The sequence below is a fragment of the Nerophis lumbriciformis genome, linkage group LG26, assembly GCF_033978685.3.
Source record: "Nerophis lumbriciformis linkage group LG26, RoL_Nlum_v2.1, whole genome shotgun sequence".
Taxonomy (NCBI): domain Eukaryota; kingdom Metazoa; phylum Chordata; class Actinopteri; order Syngnathiformes; family Syngnathidae; genus Nerophis; species Nerophis lumbriciformis.
In genome coordinates this window covers 4,281,599-4,302,790 of record NC_084573.2, presented here as the reverse complement: position 1 = coordinate 4,302,790, position 21,192 = coordinate 4,281,599, and the positions used below count along the sequence as shown (strand labels likewise).

Genomic DNA, 21,192 nt, shown 5'->3' with positions numbered 1-21,192 from the left:
TTTTTGTGACATTTTTACTTCTTTTTTTTTGTTTGCTTAAAAATTTCAGAATGTTGCTCTTTTTTCCGACATTTTTACTGTAATTTTTTTGTTTAAAAATGTCTGAATTTGGCTCTTTTTTTCCTGACATTTTTACTGTTTGTTTTTTTTTGTTTAAAAATTTCTGAATTTTGCTGTTTTTTTTACGACATTTTTACTGTTATTATTTTGTTGTTGTTTAAAAATTTCTGAATTCGTCTCTTTTTTTCTGACATTTTTCCTGTTTTTTTGTTGTTGTTGTTGCTATATATGTTATTTAAAAAATAAGGAACTTTTTTTTTTAGCTTTTTGAGCAAAGTATCATTATCGGCTCGATATCGCCGATACCAGCCTGAATCTTACTCGGTATCGGATCGGAACGATATTACTATCGTGAATGTTTTCTGGGGGAATAAGCGGTAGGAAATGGATGGATGGATGGACTATATAGACGCGCACGTGAGTGGAATATCACTGAAGCGAGTTTTTGAGGGATACGTGTTGTTGTGTTTTGCAACGGTTCCCACGGCAAAATCACACGCACGCTCATTTCCAACGTGGCGTGTATTTATATTTATATTAATTGCGGCGTGTGACGACTTCAAAGGCGTGAAATGAGCAGCTTGAAAGTGAGGTTTGGAGAGAGATGACTAAATGACAGTAGAATGACGTCATCATAGCAGCCAAACAGAAAGTAGTTGACACTCACAGGAAAAATTAAAAAAAATAAAAGTTTGCCTCAACTTGGATCACCCTGACATTACTCATGCACGCGGCCACATGGACGCGCGCCATAATAAGCGACTTGGTCACAGCCAGGGTGGGCAGGACCACTTATGTCCACGTGACGTCACCCACCCCCCAGAACCCCTCCTCACCCCCCCCCCGCATATATGAGGACACCTCAGCTCTTTTTGGAGCCATCTGCCGGACCGAGTCCAGCTGGAAGTCTCTCCACGTCCTTCCTGCGGAACACACACCGAAGAGGATCCGCCTTTAAGAGCGCCAAGCCCGGTGAGTAGCACCCGCAGCACCCGCAGCACCCGCAGCACCTCATCGCTCACATTCTCAAAACTTTTTTTTTGTGCTATAAAGTTGTAAAACAAACATAAACATACTGGGCATGCGCACGTTTTTCACCTTGTTTCAGCACGGCGTAGACTACTACCGGAAGTAGAAGATGTCAACAATGTACAAAATAAAAGATGCACACACGACGAGCAATTTAAGTACAGACAAAAAAAAGACAATATTTAAGGAAGTAGAAGCGATTAAGACCACTGGAAGTAGAATATGTCACTCATGTAAAATGTTAAACTATAGGACGGAGAAGCGAGAACTACCGCCGGAAGTAGAATATGTCAACAATGTACAAAATAAAAGATGCACAGTACGACGAGCAATTTAAGTACAGACAAAAAAAGACAATATTTAAGGAAGTGGAAGCGATTAAGACCACTGGAAGTAGAATATGCCACTAATGTAAAATGTCAAACTATTTATAGGACGTGGAAGCGGGAACTACCGCCGGAAGTAGGACATTTCTGACAATGTTTTTTTTGTTTCATTTTTATTTATCTCCTTCATTGATGTGCATTTTTGACCAATAGACAATTAAACTCTAACAACAAAACACATATTTAAAAAATAAATAAATAAAATAAACAGTAAAAATGTTGGAAAAAAGAAGCAAAATTCTGACATTTTTAAACAACAAAAAATATAACAGTAAAAATGTCGGAAAAAAGTAAAAAAAATTCTGAAATTTTTAAACAAAAAAAACAGTCAAAATATCTGAAAAAAAGCTAACTTCTGAAAATTTTAAACAAAAAAATAACAGTAAAAATTTTGGGGAAAAAAGAGCAAAATTCTGAAATTTTAAACAAAAAAAAACAGTAAAAATGTCAGAAAAAAGAGCAAAATTCGGAAATGTTTTAAACAAGAAAGAAAAAATAACAGTAAAAATGTCGGGAAAAAAGAGCAAAATTCTGAAATTAAAAAAAGTAAAAATGTCGGAAAAAAAGAGCAAAATTCTGAAATTTTTAAACAATTATACAACTTGTCCAGGGTGTAACCCGCCTTCAGGATGAAGAAAATCTTATTTCCTGCCCCCTTCAACATAATAAGTAGCCCACATACACAAGCATACAAACCAAACAAATACATCCAAATATAATGAAAACAAACAAAAAATACACACAAAAAAAATGAATGAAGTTCAAACCGAACAAAAAAATATACACTTCACGGGATGATACAAAACCAGACAAAAAAATAAGTAAAATAATAAATATAAAGCAAAATGTAAACACTTACGGCTGTCCATATGATCTTGTTGTTCTGTCTTTATATATATTTTCTTTAATTGGAATATATTTTTACAATCTTTTCTCTCATTGAAAAGAGAATTCCACCACTGATATACACATTTGTTTTAAAGTTGTCCTTGAATACTGACGAGCAATTTTAAGTACAGACAAAAAAAGACAATATTTAAGGAAGTAGAGGCGATTAAGACAGCTGGAAGTAGAATATATCACTAATGTAAAATATCAAACTATTTATAGGACGTAGAAGCGGGAACTACCGCCGGAAATAGGACATTTCTACCAATGTTCTTTTGTTTCATTTTTATTTATCTCCTTCATTGATGTGCATTTTTGACCAATAGACAATTAAACTCTAACAACAAAACACATATTTAAAAAATAAATAAATAAAATAAACAGTAAAAATGTTGGAAAAAAGGAGCAAAATTCTGACATTTTTAAACAACAAAAAATATAACAGTAAAAATGTCGAAAAATAAAAGCAAAATTCTGAAATTTTTAAACAAACAAAAAATAACTGTAAAAATATTGGAAAAAAAGATGAAAATTCGGAAATTTGTAAACAACAAAAAAAATAACAGTAAAAATGTCGGGAAAAAAGTGAAAAAAATTCTGAAATTTTTAAACAAAAAAACAGTCAAAATATCTGAAAAAAAGCTAACTTCTCAAAATTTTAAACAAAAAAATAACAGTAAAAATTTCGGGGGAAAAAGAGCAAAATTCTGAAATTTTAAACAAAAAAAACAGTAAAAATGTCAGAAAAAAGAGCAAAATTCGGAAATTTTTTAAACAAGAAAGAAAAAATAACAGTAAAAATGTCGGGGGAAAAAGAGCAAAATTCTGAAATTAAAAAAAGTAAAAATAAATAAAAGTAAAAATGTCGGAAAAAAAGAGCAAAATTCTGAAATTTTTAAACAATCATACAACTTGTCCAGGGTGTAACCCGCCTTCAGGATGAAGAAAATCTTATTTCCTGCCCCCTTCAACATAATAAGTAGCCCACATGCACAAGCATACAAACCAAACAAATACATCCAAATATAATGAAAACAAACAAAAAATACACACAAAAAAAGTTCAAACCGAACAAAAAAATATACACTTCACGGGATGATACAAAACCAGACAAAAAATAAGTAAAATAATAAATATAAAGCAAAATGTAAACACTTACGGCTGTCCATATGATCTTGTTGTTCTGTCTTTATATATATTTTCTTTAATTGGAATATATTTTTACAATCTTTTCTCTCATTGTTAAGAGAATTCCATAGTTTAACCCCCACCACTGATATACACATTTGTTTTAAAGTTGTCCTTGAATATTGACGAGCAATTTTAAGTACAGACAAAAAAAGGCAATATTTAAGGAAGTGGAAGCGATTAAGACCACTGGAAGTAGAATATATCACTAATGTAAAATGTCAAACTATTTATAGGACATGGAAGCGGGAACTACCGCCGGAAATAGGACATTTCTACCAATGTTTTTTTGTTTTATTTTTATTTATCTCCTTCATTGATGTGCATTTTTGACCAATAGACAATTAAACTCTAACAACAAAACACATATTTAAAAAATAAATAAATGAAATAAACAGTAAAAATGTTGGAAAAAAGGAGCAAAATTCTGACATTTTTAAACAACAAAAAATATAACAGTAAAAATGTCGAAAAATAAAAGTAAAATTCTGAAATTTTTAAACAAACAGAAAATAACTGTAAAAATATTGGAAAAAAAAGATGAAAATTCGGAAATTTTTAAACAAAAAAAGAATTACAGTAAAAATGTCGGAAAAAAGTAAAAAAAATTCTGAAATTTTTAAACAAAAAAAACAGTCAAAATATCTGAAAAAAAGCTAACTTCTGAAAATTTTAAACAAAAAAATAACAGTAAAAATTTCGGGGAAAAAAGAGCAAAATTCTGAAATTTTAAACAAAAAAAACAGTAAAAATGTCAGAAAAAGAGCAAAATTCGGAAATTTTTTAAACAAGAAAGAAAAAATAACAGTAAAAATGTCGGGAAAAAAGAGCAAAATTCTGAAATTAAAAAAAGTAAAAATAAATAAAAGTAAAAATGTCGGAAAAAAAGAGCAAAATTCTGAAATTTTTAAACAATTATACAACTTGTCCAGGGTGTAACCCGCCTTCAGGATGAAGAAAATCTTATTTCCTGCCCATTTCAACATAATAAGTAGCCCACATACACAAGCATACAAACCAAACAAATACATCCAAATATAATGAAAACAAACAAAAAATACACACACAAAAAATGAATGAAGTTCAAACCAAACAAAAAAATATACACTTCACGGGATGAAAGAAAACCAGACAAAAAATAAGTAAAATAATAAATATAAAGCAAAATGTAAACACTTACGGCTGTCCATATGATCTTATTGTTCTGTCTTTATATATATTTTCTTTAATTGGAATATATTTTTACAATCTTTTCTCTCATTGTAAAGAGAATTCCATAGTTTAACCCCCACCACTGATATACACATTTGTTTTAAAGTTGTCCTTGAATACTGACGAGCAATTTTAAGTACAGACAAAAAAAGACAATATTTAAGGAAGTGGAAGCGATTAAGACCACTGGAAGTAGAATATGCCACTAATGTAAAATGTTAAACTATTTATAGGACGTGGAAGCGGGAACTACCGCCGGAAATAGGACATTTCTACCAATGTTTTTTTGTTTCATTTTTATTTATCTCCTTCATTGATGTGCATTTTTGACCAATAGACAATTAAACTCTAACAACAAAACACATATTTAAAAAATAAATAAATAAAATAAACAGTAAAAATGTTGGGAAAAAGGAGCAAAATTCTGACATTTTTAAACAACAAAAAATATAACAGTAAAAATGTCGAAAAATAAAAGCAAAATTCTGAAATTTTTAAACAAACAAAAAATAACTGGAAAAATATTGGAAAAAAAGATGAAAATTCGGAAATTTTTAAACAACAAAAAAAATAACAGTAAAAATGTCGGAAAAAAAGTGAAACAATTCTGAAATTTTTAAACAAAAAAAACAGTCAAAATATCTGGAAAAAAAGCTAACTTCTGAAAATTTTAAACAAAAAAATACCAGTAAAAATTTCGGGAAAAAAAGAGCAAAATTCTGAAATTTTAAACAAAAAAAACAGTAAAATGTCAGAAAAAAGAGCAAAATTCGAAAAAATTTTAAACAAGAAAGAAAAAATAACAGTAAAAATGTCGGGAAAAAAGAGCAAAATTCTGAAATTAAAAAAAGTAAAAATAAATAAAAGTAAAAATGTCGGGAAAAAAAGAGCAAAATTCTGAAATTTTTAAACAATTATACAACTTGTCCATTATCCCGCCTTCAGGATGAAGAAAATCTTATTTCCTGCCCCCTTCAACATAATAAGTAGCCCACATACACAAGCATACAAACCAAACAAATACATCCAAATATAATGAAAACAAACAAAAAATACACACAAAAAAAATGAATGAAGTTCAAACCGAACAAAAAAATATACACTTCACGGGATGATACAAAACCAGACAAAAAATAAGTAAAATAATAAATATAAAGCAAAATGTAAACACTTATGGCTGTCCATATGATCTTGTTGTTCTGTCTTTATATATATTTTCTTTGATTGGAATATATTTTTACAATCTTTTCTCTCATTGTAAAGAGAATTCCATAGTTTAACCCCCACCACTGATATACACATTTGTTTTAAAGTTGTCCTTGAATACTGACGAGCAATTGGAAGTACAGACAAAAAAAGACAATATTTAAGGAAGTAGAGGCGATTAAGACAGCTGGAAGTAGAATATGCCACTAATGTAAAATGTCAAACTATTTATAGGACGTAGAAGCGAGAACTACCGCCGGAAATAGGACATTTCTACCAATGTTTTTTTGTTTCATTTTTATTTATCTCCTTCATTGATGTGCATTTTTGACCAATAGACAATTAAACTCTAACAACAAAACACATATTTAAAAAATAAAGAAATAAAATAAACAGTAAAAATGTTGGAAAAAAGGAGCAAAATTCTGACATTTTTAAACAACAAAAAATATAACAGTAAAAATGTCGAAAAATAAAAGTAAAATTCTGACATTTTTAAACAAACAAAAAATAACTAAAAATATTGGAAAAAAAAGATGAAAATTCGGAAATTTTTAAACAACAAAAAAATAACAGTAAAAATGTCGGAAAAAAAGTGAAAAAATTCTGAAATTTTTAAACAAAAAAAACAGTCAAAATATCTGAAAAAAAGCTAACTTCTGAAAATTTTAAACAAAAAAATAACAGTAAAAATTTGGGGGAAAAAAGAGCAAAATTCTGAAATTTTAAACAAAAAAAACAGTAAAAATGTCAGAAAAAAGAGCAAAATTCGGAAATTTTTTAAACAAGAAAGAAAAAATAACAGTAAAAATGTCGGGGAAAAAAGAGCAAAATTCTGAAATTAAAAAAAGTAAAAATAAATAAAAGTAAAAATGTCAGAAAAAAAGAGCAAAATTCTGAAATTTTTAAACAACTATACAACTTGTCCAGGGTGTAACCCGCCTTCCAGATGAAGAAAATCTTATTTCCTGCCCCCTTCAACATAATAAGTAGCCCACATACACAAGCATACAAACCAAACAAATACATCCAAATATAATGAAAACAAACAAAAAATACACACAAAAAAAATGAATGAAGTTCAAACCGAACAAAAAAATATACACCTCACGGGATGATACAAAACCAGACAAAAAATAAGTAAAATAATAAATATAAAGCAAAATGTAAACACTTACGGCTGTCCATATGATCTTGTTGTTCTGTCTTTATATATATTTTCTTTAATTGGAATATATTTTTTTACAATCTTTTCTCTCATTGTAAAGAGAATTCCATAGTTTAACCCCCACCACTGATATACACATTTGTTTTAAAGTTGTCCTTGAATACTGACGAGCAATTTGAAGTACAGACAAAAAAAGACAATATTTAAGGAAGTAGAGGCGATTAAGACCACTGGAAGTAGAATATGTCACTAATGTAAAATGTCAAACTATTTATAGGACGTGGAAGCGAGAACTACTACCGGAAGTAGGACATTTCTACCAAAATAAAAGATGAAAATACGACGAGCAATTTAAGTACAGACAAAAAATATAAATATATATTTAAGGAAGTAGATGCGATTAAGACAGCTTGAAGTAGAATATATCACTAATGTAAAATGTCAAACTATTTATAGGACGTGGAAGCGAGAACTACTACCGGAAGTAGGACATTTCTACCAAAATAAAAGATGAAAATGCGACGAGCAATTTAAGTACAGACAAAAAATATAAATATATATTTAAGGAAGTAGAGGCGATTAAGACAGCTTGAAGTAGAATTTATCACTAATGTAAAATGTCAAACTATTTATAGGACGTGGAAGGAAGAACTAATACCGGAAGTAGGACATTTCTACCAAAATAAAAGATGAAAATGCGACGAGCAATTTAAGTACAGACAAAAAATATAAATATATATTTAAGGAAGTAGAGGCGATTAAGACAGCTTGAAGTAGAATATGTCACTAATGTAAAATGTCAAACTATTTATAGGACGTGGAAGCGGGAACTTCCGCCGGAAGTAGGACATTTCTACCAAAATAAAAGATGAAAATACGACGAGCAATTTAAGTACAGACAAAATATATATATATTTAAGGAAGTAGAGGCGATTAAGACAGCTTGAAGTAGAATATATCACTAATGTAAAATGTCAAACTATTTATAGGACGTGGAAGCGAGAACTAATACCGGAAGTAGGACATTTCTACCAAAATAAAAGATGAAAATTCGACAAGCAATTTAAGTACAGACAAAAAATATAAATATATATTTAAGGAAGTAGATGCGATTAAGACAGCTTGAAGTAGAATATATCACTAATGTTGAATGTAAAACTATTTATAGGACGTGGAAGCGCGAACTAATACCGGAAGTAGGACATTTCTACCAAAATAAAAGATGAAAATGCGACGAGCAATTTAAGTACAGACAAAAAATATAAATATATATTTAAGGAAGTAGATGCGATTAAGACAGCTTGAAGTAGAATATATCACTAATGTAAAATGTCAAACTATTTATAGGATGTGGAAGCGCGAACTACTACCGGAAGTAGGACATTTCTACCAAAATAAAAGATGGAAACGCGAAGAGCAATTTAAGTACGGACAAAAAAGACAATATTTAAGGAAGTCGAGGCGATTAAGACAGCGAGAAGTAGAATGTTTCACTAATATAAAATGTCAAACTATTTATAGGACGTGGAAGCGAGAACTATTGCCGGAAGTAGGACATTTCTACCAAAATAAAAGATGAAAATTCCACGAGCAATTTAAGTACAGACAAAAAATATAAATATATATTTAAGGAAGTAGATGCGATTAAGACAGCTTGAAGTAGAATATATCACTAATGTAAAATGTCAAACTATTCATAGGATGTGGAAGCGCGAACTACTACCGGAAGTAGGACATTTCTACCAAAATAAAAGATGGAAACGCGAAGAGCAATTTAAGTACGGACAAAAAAGACAATATTTAAGGAAGTCGAGGCGATTAAGACAGCGAGAAGTAGAATGTGTCACTAATGTAAAATGTAAAACTATTTATAGGACGTAGAAGCGAGAACTACCGCCGGAAGTAGGACATTTTAACCAATGTACAAAATAAAAGATGAAAACGCGACGAGCAATTTAAGTACAGACAAAAAATATAAATATATATTTAAGGAAGTAGAAGCGATTAAGACAGCTTGAAGTAGAATATATCACTAATGTAAAATGTCAAACTATTTATAGGACGTGGAAGCGAGAACTACTACCGGAAGTAGGACATTTCTACCAAAATAAAAGATGAAAATGCGACAAGCAATTTAAGTACAGACAAAAAATATAAATATATATTTAAGGAAGTAGAGGCGATTAAGACAGCTGGAAGTAGAATATATCACTAATGTAAAATGTCAAACTATTTATAGGACGTGGAAGCGAGAACTACTACCGGAAGTAGGACATTTCTACCAAAATAAAAGATGAAAATGCGACGAGCAATTTAAGTACGGACAAAAAAGGCAATATTTAAGGAAGTCGAGGCGATTAAGACAGCTTGAAGTAGAATTTATCACTAATGTAAAATGTCAAACTATTTATAGGACGTGGAAGCGAGAACTACCGCCGGAAGTAGGGCATTTCAACCAATGTACAAAATAAAAGATGAAAACGCGACGAGCAATTTAAGTACAGACAAAAAATATAAATATATATTTAAGGAAGTAGAGGCGATTAAGACAGCTTGAAGTAGAATATATCACTAATGTAAAATGTCAAACTATTTATAGAACGTAGAAGCGAGAACTACCGCCGGAAGTAGGACAATTATACCAAAATAAAAGATGAAAACGCGACGAGCAATTTAAGTACGGACAAAAAAAGGCAATATTTAAGGAAGTCGAGGCGATTAAGACAGCTTGAAGTAGAATATATCACTAATGTAAAATGTCAAACTATTCATAGGACGTGGAAGCGAGAACTACTACCGGAAGTAGGACATTTCTACCAAAATAAAAGATGAAAATGCGACGAGCAATTTAAGTACAGACAAAAAATATAAATATATATTTAAGGAAGTAGAGGCGATTAAGACAGCTGGAAGTAGAATATATCACTAATGTAAAATGTCAAACTATTTATAGGACGTGGAAGCGAGAACTACTACCGGAAGTAGGACATTTCTACCAAAATAAAAGATGAAAATTCGACAAGCAATTTAAGTACAGACAAAAAATATAAATATATATTTAAGGAAGTAGAGGCGATTAAGACAGCTTGAAGTAGAATATATCACTAATGTTGAATGTAAAACTATTTATAGGACGTGGAAGCGAGAACTAATACCGGAAGTAGGACATTTCTACCAAAATAAAAGATGAAAATGCGACGAGCAATTTAAGTACAGACAAAAAATATAAATATATATTTAAGGAAGTAGAAGCGATAAAGACAGCTTGAAGTAGAATATATCACTAATGTTGAATGTAAAACTATTTATAGGACGTGGAAGCGAGAACTACCGCCGGAAGTAGGGCATTTTAACCAATGTACAAAATAAAAGATGAAACCGCAACGAGCAATTTAAGTACAGACAAAAAATATGAATATATATTTAAGGAAGTAGAGGCGATTAAGACAGCTTGAAGTAGAATATATCACTAATGTAAAATGTCAAACTATTTATAGAACGTAGAAGCGAGAACTTCCGCCGGAAGTAGGACATTTTAACCAATGTACAAAATAAAAGATGAAAACGCGACGAGCAATTTAAGTACAGACAAAAAATATAAATATATATTTAAGGAAGTAGAGGCGATTAAGACAGCTTGAAGTAGAATATATCACTAATGTAAAATATCAAACTATTTATAGGACGTAGAAGCGAGAACTTCCGCCGGAAGTAGGACATTTTAACCAATGTACAAAATAAAAGATGAAAACGCGACGAGCAATTTAAGTACAGACAAAAAATATAAATATATATTTAAGGAAGTAGAGGCGATTAAGACAGCGAGAAGTAGAATGTTTCACTAATGTAAAATGTCAAACTATTTATAGGACGTGGAAGCGAGAACTATCGCCGGAAGTAGGACATTTCTACCAAAATAAAAGATGAAAATTCCACGAGCAATTTAAGTACAGACAAAAAATATAAATATATATTTAAGGAAGTAGAGGCGATTAAGACAGCTTGAAGTAGAATATATCACTAATGTAAAATGTCAAACTATTTATAGAATGTAGAAGCGAGAGCTGCCGCCGGAAGTAGGGCATTTCAACCAATGTACAAAATAAAAGGCGATGAGCGATACACGGAAGTAGAAGAGATAAACACGCGAGGGAAATGTCGACAAGGTCCAGAATAGTAACATTTTAAGTACTTCGGATAATAACGACCGGAGGCAAACATGTTCAACATGGTCAAAGGTAAGAAAATAACAAGTACACATTAAAATAGGCGATAAAGAATGAACAAAGTGGGAAAGCCGACTAAATAAACGAGGTACAAAAAGACTAATTAAGACGGCAGGAAGTGCAAAATGTCGCCGATGTAAAAGAGCCTGTAACTTTGTACAAAATACAAAGTGACGAGCGAAAAACAACAGATAACAATCGAAGGAAATAACATTTGACGGAAAAGAGATGGACAATTCGAAGAAGAAGACTTTGATGATGTTAAACGTCGAAAAGATAACATTTAGGCACGTCGGAAAAACCACCGGAAGTAGAATGTGCAAAATAAAAGATGAGCTCAATGTAAAATAAAATGAAAAAGCATGTGTAAAAAGATAAGTAGAAAATATACAAAACTACAACGTAAAAGATGAAAAGTGATATAGTATTCCCAAAGTGGGAACATTCATGCACAAACTTAAAAAAAAAAAAAAAAAAAAAAATTCCAGCAAGAAAATGAAAATTGAAAATGCATTGCAACAAGTCACAAATTAAGAACGCAATTTATTTAGTTGTAAGAAATGAAGAAATAAAGAATGTTGGGATGACAACTCTATAAACACAACTACAGAAAAACCAACCACTTTAAACCCACATAAGTGTTGCATTCTTTACTCAGGCACGCATGAGGTGAATTAATCAACTCATATTATGTTCTACGTGTGGTGAACGTTTATATTCATCTTGGAGAAAGCAAACCACCAAGTTGAATTAAGTAGTGCTATTTCAGTTTGAGCACATAAATAGATAAGGCCCCTTAGTTTGACATCCGCGGGTGGATTGGATCACTTCTCGGGACTTCGGTATGCAAAAGTGATAGCCCTATCCTTGAGAAAAGACTACCTGTCTAGCTCAAACGCCAACATTTGAGTTATGACTTAAAGCAGTTGCTTTCCAGACACTTACACACGAACATCTCCTTTTATGGTCATGCTGTGCTCTCCTGACTTAGCACACACATACAGGGACATGAAGGACACACCTGCCAACCCTCCCGGATTTTCCGGGAGACTCCCGAAATTCAGCGCCTCTCCCGAAAACCTCCCGGGACAAATTTCCCCCCGAAAATCTCCCGAAGTTCAGGGGGAGTTGGAGGCCACGCCCCCTCCAGCTCCATGCGGACCGGAGTGACGTGTTGACAGCCTGTTCACAACATTGCCGTAAACAGCAATGTTGTGACACTTTTAAACAGGACAATACTGCCATCTACTGTACATGCATATGTGACCCACCCATAATGTGTCACATTTTTGTGTTGATTTATTTATTTTATTTTGTGGTTTGAATTCGTTTTTGGAGCTGTCATTACACATTTATCAGTATTCACATTGGTCAGTAGGGGGCAGTAGGGCGTTTCTTCCCAATTGAATGCTATCACCTGCAGACCGGAAGTGTCTTGTCATTCTGATGAGCGCGACCAGTCTGTGAACAATTGAAACGTCCTGTGTGCTTTTTCCTCCTGTATAACAGGTTAGTTTTGGTGAATCAACTCACTGAATAATATCCATGTGATCTTTATAAGTTTAAGTACACATTCTGATGGTGGAGCCTAACTCTAAAGTGTTTGTGAGTTGTGGTTTGTATTTGTGAATGAATCCAGTGCACAGCTGCAGTAATCAATACAAAAAGGCGACGTGAGTGCGCAATGTTTGTATAGGAACTTCTGATCCTAATTCAGACTCCCAAATTAGAGCTCCCGTTTTCTTATTGATTTTATAATGTATATTTGTATTATGTGTGTGTTCTGAAATAGTGACAGAGAATAGAACAAGGATGGACAATTCAACCCTTAACTCAACAATGAGTAGATGAGTGTTATGTGTGTGTATATGTGTAAATAAATGAACACTGAAATTCAAGTATTTCTTTATATATATATACATATATATATATATATATATATATCTTAACCACGCCCCGCCCCACCCCCTACCACGCCCCCCACCCCCCACCCCCCACCTCCCGAAATCGGAGGTCTCAAGGTTGGCAAGTATGATGAAGGAGGAATATAAAACTGGTGGTTTGGCTTCTCCAAGTTAGAAGTCCTTCATTTTTTTGACCTAGGTACTGCAGCCCTGAATAATGACGCTCGCATGTAATAAAGCAACTTTTGGTTCGGTAAAGCGTCTCCGGCGTCTCTTATGATCCAGCCACGCTGGATCAAAAGATCAAAATTGTCATCCTTCGGTCCGGACTGTTGGGTCATATTTCTGGGTTATTTCTAAGGAGTTGGGTAGATTTTTGTTTGACCCAACCAGAGGCCAAGACACTGGACACTGGCCAAGAGTTGGTGGGCGGCCGAGGGTGGAGTTGGCTCTCTTGGTTGCTTTGTTGGGTCTGCTCCCCTCCACCCCAGCAGACAATGGTGTGGAACACCGCAGAGGCCACCATAGTGTATATATTTTTAGGGCCCGCATGGCCCATTGTATAAGGACTCCCAAAGGGAGTCCTTATACAATGGGACATAAGGACCTATTGAATTTGTAAGGTTTTATTTTTTATTATTATTATTATTTATTATTCTTCCGCCGCCTCTTTGAGCACTAATTTGACCCACTTAACATGCTTCAAAACTCACCATATTTGACCCACCCATCAGGACCTGCGAAAATTGTCTTTTAATGAAAAAACCGAACCGCAAAAATCAAAATTGCGCTCTAGCGCCCCCTAGGAAAAAACAAAACTAGACTGCCTGTAACTCCCACTGGGAAGGTCGGAGAGACATGAAACAAAAACCTTTATGTAGGTCTGACTTAGACCTAGATTTCATAATAGTATATTCTCGGGCAAAAATCAACAGGAAGTTGGCAATTCCCCCTTCAAGACAAAAAAGTACTAAAAACAGTCACTTTTGCCTCTTTGAGCTGCAATTTGACCCCCTTAACACGCTTCAAAACTCACCGAACTGAACGCACACATCAGGACTGGCAAAAATTGCGATCTAATGAAAAAACCTAACCCTAAATTTAAAAATTGCGCTCCAGAGCAATTTTTGAATAAAACGGAGAAAAAACTGCTCCTCGGAAGAAAAAAATGACAAAACTGCCTGTAACTCCCACTGGGAAGGTCGGAGAGACATGAAACAAAAACCTCTCCGTAGGTCTCACTTAGACCTACATTTCATTGTTGTTGTTGTTTTACTTTTGGCGGCTTTTTTTAATGTCCTTCGTGTCCAAATTGGGTAGTTTTCAACCCAGCTTTTTGCGAGTGTGTCGTCGTTGTTGACGGTTGTGCTTTTTTTCTCACCTGCAGGCAACAAAGATGATGCCACTCACGTTAATCCTCCAGCTGGTCCTGGTGCCAGCTCTCCTGGTAACTTGAACGGCCGCAGTATTCACAGCACGGAGACCGTCGTTTTTTTTTTCTTAACAAGCTTATCGCCTGTGCAGGCGGCCGGCAAGGACCGCTGGGACTCCTGGGGCTCGTACGGACAATGCAGTCGGACCTGCGGCGGCGGGGTGATGGTCAGAAGCAGACGCTGCATCACTCACAGGTACCGTTAGGGCCCCGCCCCTTTTGATATTGCTGTGTTGTGTCGGGAGAGTCACCGTGTTTTTGCAGGCGCGTCCGGTGTGGCGAAAAACTGTATCATTTGGGGGTCCCGAAAAACATTTCAAAGTTGAAAATCTAGCCCCTCCTACCATTTTAAACGTATTAACACGAAAATGGCAGGAGACGTCTATCATGACGCGACGCACATAAAAGTCTCTGGAAGCCATACCTGAAAACAAACAGGAAGTCGGCCATCTTGGTTTTCGTCTTCCATTTTTCGGGGGGAAAATGGGTCGTACTTAAACAAACTCCTCCTAGGGACTTTGACCAAATGAGTCGTGGTTAAAATGACGGATACTACACATATAGGTGATGATAAATTGCGAACCAAATTTTCCTACGCCATAAGATGTGGGCGTGGTATGGCGTCAAACTTTGCTCCGATGGTTTTTAGCCATTTTTTGGCGAAAAAAGGAGTCATACTTGAACAAACTCCTCTTAGGGACTTTGACCAAATGAGTCGTGGTTAAAATGACAGATACTACACATATAGGTGATGATAAATTACGAACCAATTTTTCCTACGTCATAATATGTGGGCGTGGTATGGCGCCAAACTTTGCTCAGGTGATTGTTCGCCATTTTTTGGCAAAAAAAAGGGGTCGTACTTTAACAAACTCCTCTTAGGGACTTTGACCAAATGAGTCCCAGTTAAAATGACAGATACTACACATATAGGTGATGATAAATTGTGAACCAATTATTCCTACGTCATAAGATGTGGGCGTGGTGTGGCGCCAAACTTTGCTCCGATGGTTTTTCGCCATTTTTTGGCGAAAAAAAGGGGTCGTACTTTAACGAACTTCTCCTAGGGACTTTGACCAAATGAGTCGTGGTTAAAATGACAGATGCTGCACATATAGGTGATGATAAATTGCGAACCAATTTTTCCTAAGCCATAAGATGTGGGCGTGGCATGGCGCCAAACTTTGCTCCGATGGTTTTTCGCCATTTTTTGGCGAAAAAAAGGGGTCGTACTATAACCAACTCCTTCTAGGGACTTTGACTAAATGAGTCAATTAAAATGAGAGATACTACACATATAGGTGATGATAAATTGTGAACCAATTTTTCCTACGCCATAAGATGTGGACGTGATATGGCGGCAAACTTTGCTCCGATGGTTTTTAGCCATTTATCGACGAAAAAAAGGGTTTGTACTTTAACAAACTTCCCCTAGGGACTTTGACCAAATGAGTCACAGTTAAAATGACAGATACTACACATATAGGTGAATGATAAATTGCGAACCAATTTTTCCTACACCATAAGATGTGGGCGTGGCCTGGCGCCAAACTTTGCTCCGATGGTTTTTCGCCATTTTTTGGCGAAAAAAAGGGGTCATACTTTATCAAACTCCTCCTAGGGACTTTGACCAAATGAGTCGTGGTTAAAATGACAGATACTACACATATAGGTGATGATAAATTGTGAACCAATTTTTCCTACGCCATAAGATGTGGGCGTGGTATGGCGCCAAACTTTGCTCCGATGGTTTTTCGCCATTTTCTGGCGAAAAAAAGGGTTTGTACTTTAACAAATTCCTCCTAGGGACTTTGACCAAATGAGTCGTGGTTAAAATGACAGATACTACACATATAGGTGATGATAAATTGCGAACCAAATTTTCCTACGCCATAAGATGTGGGCGTGGCATGGTGCTAAACTATGCTCCGATGGTTTTTAGCCATTTTTTGGCGAAAAAAAGGGGTCGTACTTTAACAAACTCCTCCTAGGGACTTTGACCAAATGAGTCGTGGTTAAAATGACAGATACTACACATATAGGTGATGATAAATTGCGAACCAATTTTTCCTACGCCATAAGATGTGGGCGTGGTATGGCGCCAAACTTTGCTCCGATGGTTTTTCGCCATTTTTCGGCGAAAAAAAGGAGTCATACTTGAACTAACTCCTCTTAGGGACTTTGACCAAATGAGTCGTGGTTAAAATGACAGATACTAAACATATAGGTGATGATAAATTGTGAACCAATTTTTCCTACGCCATAAGATGTGGGCGTGGTATGGCGCCAAACTTTGCTCCGATGGTTTTTCGCCATTTTTCGGCGAAAAAAAGAGTTAGTACTTTAACAAACTCCTCCTAGGGACTTTGACCAAATAAGTCATGGTTAAAATGACAGATACTACACATATAGTTGATGATAAATTACGAACCAATTTTTCTTACGTCATAAGATGTGGGCGTGGCATGGCGCCAAACTTTGCTCCGATGGTTTTTCGCCATTTTTTGGCGAAAAAAAGGGGTCGTACTTTAACAAACTCCTCCTAGGGACTTTGACCAAATGAGTCCCAGTTAAAATGGCAGATACTACACATATAGGTGATGATAAATTGTGAACCAATTATTCGTACGCCATAAGATGTGGGCGTGGTATGGCGCCAAACTTTGCTCCGATGGTTTTTCGCCATTTTTGGGCGAAGAAAAGGAGTCGTACTTTAACGAACTCCTCCTAGGGACTTTGACCAAATGAGTCGTGGTTAAAATGACAGATACTACACATATAGGTGATGATAAATTACGAACCAATTTTTCCTACGCCATAAGATGTGGGCGTGGCATGGCGCCAAACTTTGCTCCGATGGTTTTTCGCCATTTTTTGGCGAAAAAAAGGGGTCGTACTTTAACGAACTCCTCTTAGAGACTTTGACCAAATAAGTCATGGTTAAAATGACAGATACTACACATATAGGTGATGATAAATTACGAACCAATTTTTCCTATGCCATAAGATGTGGGCGTGGCATGGCGCCAAACTTTGCTCCGATGGTTTTTCGCCATTTTTTGGCGAAAAAAAGGAGTCATATTTGAACAAAATCCTCTTAGGGACTTTGACCAAATGAGTCGTGGTTAAAATGACAGATACTAAACATATAGGTGATGATAAATTGTGAACCAATTTTTCCTACGCCATAAGATGTGGGCGTGGTATGGCGCCAAACTTTGCTCCGATGGTTTTTCGCCATTTTTCGGCGAAAAAAAGAGTTAGTACTTTAACAAACTCCTCCTAGGGACTTTGACCAAATAAGTCATGGTTAAAATGACAGATACTACACATATAGTTGATGATAAATTACGAACCAATTTTTCTTACGTCATAAGATGTGGGCGTGGCATGGCGCCAAACTTTGCTCCGATGGTTTTTCGCCATTTTTTGGCGAAAAAAAGGGGTCGTACTTTAACAAACTCCTCCTAGGGACTTTGACCAAATGAGTCCCAGTTAAAATGGCAGATACTACACATATAGGTGATGATAAATTGTGAACCAATTATTCGTACGCCATAAGATGTGGGCGTGGTATGGCGCCAAACTTTGCTCCGATGGTTTTTCGCCATTTGTGGGCGAAAAAAAGGAGTCGTACTTTAACGAACTCCTCCTAGGGACTTTGACCAAATGAGTCGTGGTTAAAATGACAGATACTACACATATAGGTGATGATAAATTACGAACCAATTTTTCCTACGCCATAAGATGTGGGCGTGGCATGGCGCCAAACTTTGCTCCGATGGTTTTTCGCCATTTTTTGGCGAAAAAAAGGGGTCGTACTTTAACGAACTCCTCTTAGAGACTTTGACCAAATAAGTCATGGTTAAAATGACAGATACTACACATATAGGTGATGATAAATTACGAACCAATTTTTCCTACGCCATAAGATGTGGGCGTGGCATGGCGCCAAACTTTGCTCCGATGGTTTTTCGCCATTTTTTGGCGAAAAAAAGGAGTCATATTTGAACAAAATCCTCTTAGGGACTTTGACCAAATGAGTCGTGGTTAAAATGACAGATACTACACATATAGGCGATGATACATTATGAACCAATTATTCCTACGTCATAAGATGTGGGCGTGGTATGGCGCCAAACTTTGCTCCGATGGTTTTTTGCCATTTTTCGGCAAAAAAAAAGGGGTCGTACTTTAACAAACTCCTTCTAGGGACTTTGACTAAATGAGTCACAGTTAAAATGACAGATACTACACATATAGGTGATGATAAATTGCAAACCAAATTTTACCCACGCCGTAAGATGTGGGCGTGGTATGGCGCCAAACTTTGTTCTAATGGTTTTTCGCCATTTTTTGGCGAAAAAAAGGAGTCATACTTCAACAAACTCCTCTTAGGGACTTTGACCAAATGAGTCGTGGCTAAAATGACAGATACTACACATATAGGTGATGATAAATTGTGAACCAATTATTCCTACGTCATAAGATGTGGGCGTGGTATGGCGCCAAACTTTGCTCCGATGGTTTTTCGCCATTTTTTGGCGTAAAAAAGGAGTCATACTTGAACAAACTCCTCTTAGGGACTTTGACTAAATGAGTCGTGGTTAAAATGACAGATACTAAACATATAGGTGATGATAAATTGCGAACAAATTTTCCCTACGTCATAAGATGTGGGCGTGGTATGGCGCCAAACTTTGCTCGGATGGTTTTTCGCCATTTTTCGGCAAAAAAAAGGAGTTGTACTTTAACAAACTCCTCCTAGGGACTTTGACCAAATGAGTCGTGGTTAAAATGACAGATACTAAACATATAGGTGATGATAAATTGTGAACCAATTATTCCTACGTCATAAGATGTGGGCGTATTATGGCGCCAAACTTTGCTCCGATGGTTTTTCGCCATTTTTTGGCGAAAAAAAGGAGTCATACTTGAACAAACTCCTCTTAGGGACTTTGACCAAATGAGTCACAATTAAAATGACAAATACTACACATATAGGTGATGATAAATTGTGAACCAATTATTCCTACACCATAAGATGTGGGTGTGGCATGGCGCCAAACTATGCTCCGATGGTTTTTAGCCATTTTTCGGCGAAAAAAAGAGTTAGTACTTCAACAAACTCCTCCTCGGGACTTTGACCAAATGAGTCGTGGTTAAAATGACAGATACTACACATATAGGTGATGATAAATTGTGAACCAATTATTCCTACGCAATAAGATGTGGGTGTGGTATGGCGCCAAACTTTGCTCCGATGGTTTTTAGCCATTTTTCGGCGAAAAAAAGAGTTAGTACTTCAACAAACTCCTCCTAGGGACTTTGACCAAATGAGTCACAGTTAAAATGACAGATACTAAACATATAGGTGATGATAAATTGTGAACCAATTATTCCTACGTCATAAGATGTGGGCGTGGCATGGCGCCAAACTTTGCTCCGATGGTTTTTCGCCATTTTTTGGCGAAAAAAATGAGTCATACTTGAACAAACTCCTCTTAGGGACTTTGACCAAATGAGTCGTGGTTAAAATGAGAGATACTACACATATAGGTGATGATAAATTGCGAACACATTTTCCCTACGTCATAAGATGTGGGCGTGGTATGGCGGCAAACTTTGCTCTGATGGTTTTTCGCCATTTTTTGGCGAATAAAAGGGGTCGTACTTTAACCAACTCCTCCTAGGGACTTTGACCAAATGAGTCATAGTTAAAATGACAGATACTACACATATAGGTGATGATAAATTGTGAACCAATTATTCCTACGTCATAAGATGTGGGCGTGGCATGGCGGCAAACTTTGCTTTGATGGTTTTTCGCCATTTTTTGGCGAAAAAAAAGGAGTCGTACTTTAACGAACTCCTCCTAGGGACTTTGACCAAATAAGTCGTGGTTAAAATGACAGATACTACACATATAGTTGATAATAAATTACGAACCAATTTTTCCCACGCCATAAGATGTGGGCGTGGCATGGCGCCAAAGTTTGCTTCGATGATTCGCCACAAAACACGAAACGTTAATAACTCGGCTCCGCAAATTCAGATCTTGATCTTATTTGGTAGAAATGATGATAAAGTGAAAACTGCCATTTCTGCACTTTAGGTGATCAGAGATACTAAACTGATGGGTGATGATGAATTGCAAAAAAGCGTTTTATAATTGACAGGATGTGGGCGGGGCATGGCGCCAAACTTTGATCTGAATGTTTGCTACAAAACAACAAACGTCAATAACTCGGTTTCACAAGTCCAAGACCTTGGTGGGTGAGTCAAACCTGTAAGGTTGCACCGCAAAACCCGCGGTGCGTAGCGGGCGATGGCCCGTTTCAACGCTGCTCGCAGCTTGAATTCTTATTATTGCTATTAGCGTCGACGTGTACGTGAGGTCTTCTTCAAGCGTGGTCATCAGGGAGAGCGTCCAACTCAAACCGGTCGTCTTTTTCTGCCCGCTGTCTGCGAGAGAGGATTAAAAACGTCTCCT

General features: G+C 35.6%; 1 protein-coding gene across 2 annotated transcripts in view; it reads left to right on the top strand.

Moving 5' to 3' along the window:
• The first annotated feature begins 926 nt into the window (after positions 1–926).
• paplna (papilin a, proteoglycan-like sulfated glycoprotein) overlaps positions 927–21,192 on the top strand; it is a 65,742-nt gene continuing 45,476 nt past the window's right edge. Inside the window, exons 1-3 of one of the 2 annotated variants that reach the window (XM_061987637.2) lie at positions 927–1,032; positions 14,655–14,714; positions 14,792–14,895. In XM_061987637.2, coding sequence (XP_061843621.1) covers positions 14,664–14,714; positions 14,792–14,895 — 155 coding nt within the window. In that variant the 5' untranslated portion in view covers positions 927–1,032; positions 14,655–14,663. Of the gene's footprint in view, positions 1,033–11,293; positions 11,376–14,654; positions 14,715–14,791; positions 14,896–21,192 lie in introns of those variants that run through there. The other variant, XM_061987638.2, reaches the window with a different exon arrangement.